Raw genomic sequence first — 11,197 nt, 5'->3', positions numbered from 1 at the left:
ATCCAGTGAAGGTTGCTTCCTTTGTCTTTCAGTGACTAACAGTAAGAACAAACTAGGTAGATTCCCCTTGCTTAACTCCTGTTTCATCTGTATTCTTTTGCTACCACCCCAAAACTGGCATAGCACTCAGAGTTGACAGCCTTCTAAGGTAGAAAAGATACTGCTGTCTTCTTTCTGTCATCCCAAATGCCTGGAGAATCTTTTCCACAGCTGAGATATTTTATAAATTGAGCTAGAGGCTTTGTTACTGCAGAGAAGTTTTTAGGGAAAGAACTCAGCTTCATGTTTATGTAACATGACTCGCTCTTTCTTCACGGAATCTTATTTGGTAAAGTTGCCTCCTTCATAAGGGTCACCTTAGAGAGCCAGGAGCACAAAGGATCTTATTCCATGCAAATTGCCCTAATCAGTTTGAGGACAATTCAAAATCACTGCTTAATAAGTTAGTCTCAACACTCAACTAAGCTATCTTCTTTTCACTAATAAATTGTGCTATTTTTCATGTGAATATCCCTAAAACATGTGGTACCAAGGACCTCATTACCAGATCAGAACTACAGTATAATGTCATTTTTAACAGCACCAGGAAACCGCACAGTTACAGTGTGGTGTGGTTAGGGTAGAATCCCATGTTGTAATTTCTTCAATATCAAGGTGAAGATAAGAGGTTCCCACTCTGGGCAGTCATTCTCTACCTCCAGCCACAGTTTAGCTCTCACTTGTGATGATTCAAGTGTTTCGGGGGGGCCTGCCCTAAAATGAAGCAGTGAAATAACGTGGGAATTTGATTTTCTGAACCAGCTGATTTCACAGATCTGCTGTAATAATTGTAACATGGGACTGCACTCTCACAAGGCTCAAAATGTGTTCCTTCACTCCTAGTCCTTTCAGCAACCCTGCTCCTAAAATTTCTGGGTTTTATAACCACCTATCTGTTCTTTAGTCCCCACTTCTTCCCCATGGATTGCTGACAGCCCTCTACAGACTCAGATCACCTGCTCATCCTTGCTCATCCAAATCAGAATGACCTTCTAGCATGAAACTAGTTGCGCAGGGGAGCACACACTTTTCTGTGAATTATTGTCTTGACTTTCAGACACTTGTCTCAAAGCTGTTTCATTATCAGCTACGTGCGAACTGTATAATACATATCCCTGCTAATCATGTCTTTAATTCTTTAGTTCATTGAGGTATTGCTCAGGATTGAGCATTTCTGGAAAATACAATACAGAGCTTCAAAATCTTCATTCAATTCTAAACTCCATCCTACAGGAGTGATTTAAAATCCAAAATACCATTCAGAAATCTGTTTGGTTTTTTTTTAGTGTATATAAGATTAATCCACCTGTCGAGCACCTCCTAGGGGTGGAAACCAATGCAAATGCAGTGAACCAAGTGGTTTTATTTTGTGCAAAACAACCTATCTGTTGGAATTCCTGGCATAATTACCAACTATCCCAGCTGCAGTGACTGAAATAAGTTCACCATAAGCCAATCTCACTGGCAGTCTTCATTTTACTTAGCTTGTTTAACATCTGGTACTGCTTTGAAGGTTCTGTGTTAATTAAATCATAGGAGTCTATTCCAGAGTTCCCAGTTAAACAGTGAACACTGTTGAAAATGAGCACAAACACTCTATAGATTTTTAAGTGTTTCCCTAAATCTAAAATCCTCACTAATAAAGGTAGATATATCTCTCATTTTGTCCTGGTACAGAATGAGCTCCTGGATAATTTGTACTCTATGGATTCACACTGCATCCACCCTTTCCTTACTTGCAAGGCATAGAGTGCTGCTGTGTTTCCACAATGATTTGCTTCATATCACATTATCCACGGTAATGATGACTATGGAGATGTTAAGTGAAATCACTGTTGATCCCTTCTTACAGTGCATAAAGTCACCATTTAAGACGAGCAGGATAATACCAAGACTCGCTTTTTTTAATTACTTTTGAAGACACAGTATCTACCGTTCCTGTGGCTGCTAACTACTTAAGGACTCTTTGGGACATTCTGCTCGCTGCATCAGTTTAACTAAAACGCAACAGAAGTGCAAGGTGGGTGGATGAGCCACCTGCCCAGACCCATAGCCTGAAAGAGGATCTACGGCACATGCTGCACATGAGCTGCACAGTCTCCTTGCACGGAGAGCCTCTATAGCACCCAGGATGTACGTTCACTCAGCTGGCATGGGGATCACACCCCACGTGTTTGAGATGACCTGGATCACAGTGGAGAATAGAAAACCTACCATCTTAGTTACAGCAAAAAGCTTAATTAAAAAACTTTAGTTAACAAAAAATCTTAATTAGTTCATCTTTGCTAACGGTTTGCTTCAACCGAAGCAGCCTGCAAAGTGCTCCTACAAGCAGTTCAGCCAGTATATCCAAAGGATGGGTAATCCTGGCAACCTTTACTGGGCATTTTTGCAAGTAGCTGAGGCCAACGGTCCTTTATCTGGCACAGCTGAGCTGGATGAGGCTGCATGCCTGCTTTCAAGACAGGCAAGACAAACCAAAACAAAATCAGATTTGTTTCTTCTCCACTCTCTGAGATCCCAAGTATTTGCCAGCTACTCAAGTCAAAAGTGGTGAGATCAGACTTGCTTGTTACATGTAAAACATCCAGTGTTACATGTCTGACCTCAGAAGTATAGTTGCAAGATGACAGGAAGGGAAAAAAAATAAAAATCACAAACTTTTTTTTTTATTTCTTTACTAAAGCAAAGCCCAGAAGGCTTTATATTGCAAAGTCCTAACAAGAAGTCATAACACTATGAAATGCATCAACTTTTTATTCAGGTGAAGATTCCCAGTTCAGACCTTTCTTTCTAAAATGCCCACAAGAAAAAAAAAACCAGCCCAACATTAAAAGAGGATGGCTGTTCCTTCTCCATTTCCATGTGGTGGGTGAGGCCCCTCTCTCTGGGCATGCCCCACTTGCCTGCCTTTAAAACCAAGGACCTCCACAATGCTGCAGGACCTGTGAAGGTGGGGTTACCAGATGGAGGACTTCTCTGGCCAAGGATTTCCAAAAGAATGGTACTTTCCTTGTTACCAGCTGTGAGTATTTACTGTAGGAATACAAAATTAATTTGTTGGGTTGAGGTGCTACCTTTGGTGTGTGCCTGGGGTGAGTGGTAGCCTACGAGACCTTGCATGGGGCCTATGTTGTTACTGCTACTCTGGGGAACTTGAAGCCCCTTTGCCTGTGACTTTGGCCTTGCTTCTTCACTAAGCAGAGGGGACTGTAATAATTTGGGGTTTTCCTTTGAGAGCTGGCACCTGCCTTCCCACGTATCCTCCATCTGCCTCCTCAGTGTTAACCTGAGGAGTTCTGAGATCCCATCTCTGCTTTGGAGAGAATTCACTCTATGGCTTTAAAGCACCCATCCTATTTCTCTTTTCTCCCTCTCTCGTTCCCCTCCCCCCCAAAAAAGCTCAAGTACGTCCCATCTCCTCAAAAAAGAGCCACAGGCAGCCCCGGGCGCTGCCCTGCCTGCCCTCTCCCCGCGGCCGTTGGTGCCGCCCGTTGGGCAGGCGGTGGCTCCGCGGCGGGGTCGGCCGTGCCGTGCCCCTGCCCTCGCCGGCCCGACGGCTCGCACTTATGATGTCCCCGGCTGCCTCTCCCCTTCTCCCCAGGCTGAGAGTCCGGCTGCCCCGCGGGCCCTTCCCGGCCCCGCTCTGCGGCTCCGCGCTCGCCTCCGCGGCGATGCCTGCGCGGCTCTGAGGAGACTAACGACAGCAAGCCCTACATCCTCTCCGCCACAGGTGAGCGGGTAGCTCCGCTGCCGCTCGCCCCCGCGAGGAAACCGGTGCTGGGTCTCTGTTGTTCCTCCGCTGTCCTGCTCAGAGCCCGCCCCGTTCCAAGGCCCGGGATTGCACTTCCCGGGCCGCCACCGCCCCCTCGGGCGCCCGCCGGTCTCCGCGGAGCCCTCTCTATGCGACTCTGCCGCCTTCCCCGTCCTGCCTCACCTCCCGTAAGCACACTTAACCTATGGTACCAGGCGTCCCTCGCAACACCCCCGCTGCTGTTAAACGTCTTTTTATTATTGTCATTCCTTCAAAAAAAGGTCAACAGTGAAACTAGCGAACGCCCTGCGGGTCCCCGGCGTCCTCTGCCGCGGCTGCCGCCCAGGGGCTGCGGGGTGGGGTGCGGTGCCCCGTGTGCGGCCTTGCCGGGCAGGGCGCCGGGGTGGCCTGCGGGGAAGGGGAAGGTGACCGCGGGGCGCGTCCATGCGGTGCGTCTGCCCGGCTACCGACCCTCGGTGCACCGATGCCTGCGGGGGGTGTTGGGGCAGCCGGGGGGTCCTGCAGACTCGTTTAATCCCAGCACGAGCGGGCAAGCGGCGAGGCCCGAAGCGCTGGCTCAGGCGGTGGGTGCTAACTCGGCTCTGGGGGAGGGAGGGAGATGCCGGCAGCTGGGCTCGGTTTTTCCGCGGCGGAGCGTGCGCGGCACGCCGGTGGAATGCGGTAGACGCTGCGCGCGGAGAGCCTTTAGCTGGAATACGGTAGAGGCGAGGGAGCCGCCTCCACGGCTCCTCTCTGGCGGGGAAGATCCTGTCTAGTTGGCAGCTCTATGGTCCCGGATGTGGCCGCGCCGGGGAGGGCGGGCGCGCTCGCTCGCTCTTCCTGCCCTGCCTCTCTATGGTTGCTTTCCGGGGGGGAAGGGCCGGGGCCGCGCGCCTGCGTGAGCCGGGCCCACTGCCCCCCCCGCCGAGGCCGCTGTCCGACGCGGTGAGCGGCGCCGGCTGCCAGCGCTCGCGGCGCCGCCGGTGCGGAGGAACGCGCGCGTCCCGCCCCCCTCGGCCCCCGCCGCGCCGGGGGGGCCGCGCCCCCGCCCCGCTGCGCCGCTGGCATCCCCGGGGCTCCGCGGCGGCAAATGGTGGGGCCGGACGATGCCGGAGCTCCGGGCAGCGCAGCCGTGCTTCCCGCGGGCCGGCAGGAGGCGGCGGCGGCGGAGGAGACGGAGGAGGAGGAGGACGGGGAGCGGGATGGGAACCGGGGCTTGAGCCGGAGGAGCGGTGGGCCGGGGCAGGAGCGGCTGCTGCAGCGGTACCTGGCGGCGCTCGGCCCCGCCGCGGCGGCGGGTGGGAAGCGCTGCCCGGAGAAGCCCGCCAACGGGGCCGCCTACGCCGTGGGCCCCCGCGGGAGGATGACCAACGGGGACGTCGGCTTCCTGCTGCTGCCGCCGCCGGAGGAGCTGCCGTCGCCGCCCCCTCGGGCAGGACGGGCCGAGCTGGGGCGGGATGAGCCGGGGCCGGGGGAGGAGGAAGAAGCGAAACTGCAGAACGGGGGCTTCGTCCCCTGCCCGCCCGGCCCGGGAGCCGGCGGCGTCCCCGCGGGAACCGCCTTGGAAGAGCCGCTGAGGAGCTGCCGGCTGCGAGGCGAGGCGGAGCGGCGTGGGGGAGCGGCGGCCGGTAGCCCCTCGCCGCCCCTTGGCCCGGGGGACGACGCGGGCAGCCGGGCGCAGGCCGCCCCCGGCTTGCGGACCTCCCGGGGCCGGGCGGAGCCTGCTGCCCTGCCCCCGGCGCACCTCGGCTTCACAGACGTGAACCTGAACTCCCGCAACACCTACGAGGTGAGCCGCCGCCGCAGCGCCCCGGAGCACCTGCCCCACGGAGGGACGGCCACCGCGGCCCCGGTGCCACCGCAGGAGCCGGCGGAGAGGGCCCGGCGGGCGGGCATCGCCGGCGCCGGCAGCAGCTTTGCCGAGTTCTTCACCAGGTAATGGAGCAGGCGGCGGGGCCGGTACCGGCGCCCTCGAGCCTGAGGCGGCGGGGCTGCCCCGCGGGGCGCGGGCAGGCTGGGTGCGCTGGAGGCCGGGGTTAAGGGCTGCCGGGCCGCCGGTTCACGGGGGGCGGTGGGGTTGCCTGGAGGTCCGTGTCTTGGCGTCAGCAGTGTGTAGCTGACAGATGACGAGCGACTCCGAGCCCGACGGGATCTTTTGCCACCGAGTAAATACTGGTACAGCAAGAAGAAGGCTTTGCGTTGGATGTGGGAGTGATATGATAAAGATGCTCTTGCTGCTACAAGTTATATGGACTTCAAACTGGAATTTGCTTCCTGTGCCAGAGTGTTTTGCTGTCTGAATGAACGCTGCTTAAACAGCTTGGGGAACAAGCTAGAAGTTGTTGGTATTGGAAGCTACTTTTGGGTAATTCTGAGAAGCATTGTGCAATTTGCAAAGGCTCATAAAGCTTTTGTTACCTGTTGACAGTGTAGATACAGGTTAGTTATTCCAAAGCGTGGTGTGGAAAGTCTCAAGGACTAGGCTTTGTGCTCAAATTAATTGGACTTCTGTTAAGTTTCTAGCACAAACCCGAAGACTTAGGCCATCCAGCTTCATTACTTGGGGACTCTGTAGCATTGCTCATTCTTTAACATACTACACAGGAAATACATCTTGACTTTAACAGTTTACAGCATACTCTATAGTACCTCTATTATGTTTTAAGAGGGGAGTTTAATTTCCAAATTTCTAACAGTTTTTATTCTCTGAAACGCTGGGGCTATAGTTATTGTGTGACAGTCACTTTGATAGCATGATGGGTCTCTTAAGTGTCTTGTAAAGACAGAATAAGATTAAATCTATTAACTGAAGAATTGATATAGGAGATGTTTGATCTCATGGCAGGATCCCAAATTGAGAAATAGGCTCCTTCTGCCAGCCCTCAGGAAAGGGAGAGATGGATTCTTGCCGGAGGTAAGGATAGTGGCAGTTGCAGGGTAAGTTTGATGCCTCCACTTTGTTTCGAGGATGGGTTGAGAGATGTCCCTCTATTCCCACTATTTCATATTAGTGTTCTTCCCTCCTGCACCCTTTTTCTTTTTTCCCTTGTTACATGGACTGCAGTACGTTACCTTCCCTTTGTCTTATTACTTGAACAGTTTGACATTGGTACTTGTGGCTTTTTGCCCCAGAGCAATAGCTTAATGAAATTCTGGAGAATTTTCCTCATAGCGAAGTCTGAACTTGGTGTGCAGTAGAAACTTGTCAGTATACACTGAGGTTTGCTGTTTTCAGTGAAGGCTTGAGTAATACATGGAAAAAAATCTAATTGCTTCTATTCTGGCAAAAGCTATAGTGCTGAAACCGCGGTGAAAAAAAGGATTTGCTAGAGAGCCCATTTCATAGCCCCTGACTGGCCCAGCCTCTTGTACGTTTTGCCTGGTGAGCAATACTGGCTTCAGAGACTTTACCTTCAGCTCTGCCTATACATTCATAAAAGTGTCTTAGCTACAGCTGATTTCATCTGAGCAGTCAAAATGAGATCTACTAATAAAAACCACTTTTACTGATTTTTTTTTTTTTACAAACAAACCCAACCTTGTCTTCCTTGATAGATTTGTCTCTAAATACAGTAACACTAGAGCTTGTAGTCTCCATTGCTTAGAAAAGTGGTAGTAAAACTTTCTTTTCATCATTTCTTTGAGTGGTTAGTTTTTGTCTTCCAAACTATTTCTGATACTTTAAAAGCTTAGACTTCCACTTTTGTTTTTAAACTCCTCAGGTTCATTCAAAACTGACAGTTGCCATTGTAAGTGGATTTTTTTCCAGTTCTTAGAAAAAGAAATACCTTGTCTCTCAGTAATGAGGACTCATTGTTAAAAACTGTCCTGTGATTGAATGTTGGTGACAGCTATACCTCCTTCTGAAGCTTCTCACCAGATGGTTGCTTGTATTTTTGAATGAGCACATAGCCATAAATGATGTTACTCCTCCAAGTTTAAGTTGGACTGGGTGGCCGTGTTCTATCAGAAGTACTTGCTAAGAGAGAACAACTCATCAGTGTTTTGTCAGAATGTGTATCTGCTCCCACAGTGTACAAGAAAAGGTACTGGATATGTTAAACACAGGTAGTTCAGCAGTCTGGAGCATCTTATGTAGGATGTTTCACACTTGTAATGCTCTTTGTCTAGTTTACAAACTGTCTAAAATTTGGTAGCTCCCATTATTTCTTCTAATAGTCATATGGAAATCCTTTTAAAAGGCGGACATCTCTTGCTGTTATTTAAAAACTGGGGGAAGTCCTGCTGCCTTCAGTGTGAAAGCTTCATTGTTGTAATTGCCCAGTCAGACAAACTGTTTGGTCTTGGCAGATCTGGGTTAGGAGGCTGCTGTTTCCAGCTGCTCGTTCCCATCTCTTCAGTTATCAGACTGGCCTGCTTTGCAGTTCTTTGAAATGATCTGTGTTAATTGTCTGTCTTTGTTTCACTGAACCGGAGGAGAAACCGATGAGGTGAGGTAGGGGAAAAAGCGAGCAGCTGCCAACAGCAGCATCTTATCCAAGCTCTGTGATGGGAAAAGTGGCTGTGCCCTCGAGATTGTCAGTAATTATTATTCTAAGATAGTGGGAAAGTTTACATCAATGATAAAGCTTCCCCCCCCCTGCCCCCAGTAAGTATTAGGTGTAATATTTGGCCCTGGGATCTTACATTTTATTTGTGCCACATTATTAAGCCTATCAAATCAATGTGGACAACTTTTAACTGAAACATAATAGGTTTTGTTGTCTTTTTATTCTACTTCCTTGTTTCTTTCAGCATGTGAAGTGGGATGCCTCAAGTAAATCAGAGGTACGTGGAGCAGAGTGCCATGGCAAGGAAAATAGCATGACTATGGTCACTTGTCTCCACTGTGCTACTGCTTTGGTCAGAGCATTAAGTGGCTTCTTGAAATTCACCTGTCACTGCTTTGTACTCCTGTGTATGATTCATAATACAGACATATATAGGCAGTGTTCTTACGGTTTGTGGTCTTACACAGCAGCTTACAAGCGCAATGCTCTGTTCTTAGGTTACTGGATCACTTTTGGGAAGCCCTGGTGGATTGCTATTGGGTACAGAATGGTCCAGTGAGGAGGGATGTTGCGTGGACAGTTGAATTAAAGCCATGCTGATTACCTTGATTGCAGTATGCTTTATCCCCCAAAGCAGCACATACAGAGCAGAACAGCAAACCAAAAAGGGCAAGCAGCAGTGAGTATTCCAGGGCTGAGAGGAAGCCACGGTGATTCTGAACCTCTCTTAAAGATTAATTATACTTCATAGTTCTACATTATGTACCAGACATCTTCTCAGCTTGTGTAGATATTGTTCCTTTCTGAACTGTGTATTTACTGGATAAATTTAGGTATCAGGTAGTTGGCAAAGTTTCTCATTCCTGGATTCAAACCTTACTATTGCTAACAGCAGTGATACTTTGTTGTAGTAAAGCAACATTTTCCCAAATACTTGTTTTCCATCTAACAAGCTTTCCTGATAAAATAGCAAAGAGCTTAATTCATAACTGCCACTTCTTGTAGGTCTTTAGGATGTGCTGTGAGCAATAGGTGTGAGGGGTTGTAGGCATGTATGGTAGTTGGCACATATGCTTCTAAAAACTGTCTTTAGTCTCATCCTTCCTTCCTCACCCAGAATGGTTGTGCTTAGTTTTGAAAGATTTTTAGTTGTGGAGATGATGGAAAGTTGAAGAGAGTCAGTATATGTAGGAACAAAGAACTGAGAAATCACTGAAGCCCACATCTTTTTCTCATTCTTTGTAAACACAGTTCTGTGATTCAGTAAGTAGGTAGTTCTTCAAAAGCTGCTAATCTTCTTGCTCCTACAAATGTCCTTGACAGAGACTGTAGAGGGTAGCAGGGAGGTTCACTTCCCTGAATATTGTTACTTGGGTACGTAGTAATGTCTCTGGGTCTGTAGCTTATATTTCAATTTATTACTAAGGAGCACTTGCAGCTCTTTGAGCTATATGGGTATATACCTAGTGTATGGTTGCATCTTGTGAATGTTTAATACCAGAATCAATGTTTCTCTTTGTATACAGAGCTTTTCTGTTTCATAAAATGGTGTGAAACTTCGGGGGATGTACTGTGCATCCATGGGGAAAAAATCTGTTTCATGGGGTTTTGGTCAAAAATGAGAGTCAAGTCGGGAATGAGCTGTCCTAGTTGCAACAGATCTTCTAAACCTTCTGTTTGTGTAAAGATCAAAGAACAGATTGATGGGGGCACTTTGCAATGCTTAATTTATATTCCTGTATTGCTTGTGCCTATATCTTGGTCAGTTCTTGCTGATATCCCAAAAGACTTGTGCGTTTGTCTTTGATTTTGGGGTTGTTCATTTTCCCTGTCCAGATTAAAAAAAAAAAAAAAGTACAGAGTGCTTCTAATAGGTCAAGGAAATATATTGACAATATATGGGGAAGATAATTGGTGAGAAGAGCTAAGGGAATGCAACAGCTAAGGGAGTACACCAAAGCTTGCCTCCCCAAAAAATTGTGAGAGTGCCCTTCTGTCTTTGTCAGACCTCTTTTTTTGCATCCTCTAAACAATCTTGTAATTTAAGTGAAAAAGCTGATAATTATAATTGATTTGAATTAAAGCTGACTGGAGAAAGTAGGCAAGAGTAGCTGGACCCAAATCTGTGATTAACTTCAAACAGTATTCTTTTCTCCTGAGTTAGGGACATAATGAACTTGATATAAAAAGCATTCATATTATCAAAATGAGAAGCTTCTCTGTAGATTCTTCATTCACTGTTTGCTAAGGATGATTTATTTTATGAAGTTGTGTTGACATGTTGCCCAGTTTCTGGCTCTTGGTCATATGAATAACAAATATAATGACAAATTAAGTAAATGTAATCTTCAGAGTAAAACAAACTGTAGCAAACTTTGAAGACGAGTGTTCAGCACTTACCTTTTTTGGCTCCCAACTTCTTAAGTAACTGTGTGCATAGAAAATTTTACCCAAATTATATACAATTTTATTAATAAAAAGGTCAAAGAAATATCTCTGCACATCTAAAGTTTTTTGGGGTTTTTTACAAGTGTGGATCCCACTGTAGCAAGTTAAATCTGCATGACAGCAGCCTTGTTTTAATTAGTGAATCAGTTCTAAGCATCTCATAAAAATGAGCAAGTCCTCAAGGTCTCTGAATTGAAAATGCCAGTTTGAGAGAGTTTCATTCCCAGGTCTCATGATGTATAGGTTTTAAAGAGTTTTGTGTTACTGGAAAACATCAGTAATGGATGTTTTACCATAAGTATGTAAGATGCTGTGCACCCATGTTATCATTTTGGTTAGGATGTCTGTGGAGTAGCAAACCAAAGTTAAATTGAAGGTGTGCAACCAGAAGAATCATATGCTGATTTAGCTCTGGATAGGTATCAGATTACTCTGTTGCTTCAAC

The 11,197-nt window shown here is 47.8% G+C and overlaps 1 protein-coding gene across 4 annotated transcripts in view; it reads left to right on the top strand.

Moving 5' to 3' along the window:
- The first annotated feature begins 3,907 nt into the window (after positions 1-3,907).
- TBC1D12 (TBC1 domain family member 12) overlaps positions 3,908-11,197 on the top strand; it is a 47,375-nt gene continuing 40,085 nt past the window's right edge. For 3 of the 4 annotated variants that reach the window (XM_054832205.1, XM_054832206.1, XM_054832204.1), the window contains exon 1: positions 4,662-5,728. In XM_054832205.1, the coding sequence (XP_054688180.1) occupies positions 4,884-5,728 (845 nt within the window). In that variant the 5' untranslated portion in view covers positions 4,662-4,883. Of the gene's footprint in view, positions 3,982-4,661; positions 5,729-11,197 lie in introns of those variants that run through there. The other variant, XM_054832207.1, reaches the window with a different exon arrangement.

Source organism: Grus americana, chromosome 7, assembly GCF_028858705.1.
Source record: "Grus americana isolate bGruAme1 chromosome 7, bGruAme1.mat, whole genome shotgun sequence".
Taxonomy (NCBI): Eukaryota; Metazoa; Chordata; class Aves; order Gruiformes; family Gruidae; genus Grus; species Grus americana.
The sequence above is the reverse complement of the archived record's forward strand: the minus strand, read 5'-3'. Positions and strand labels throughout refer to the sequence as shown.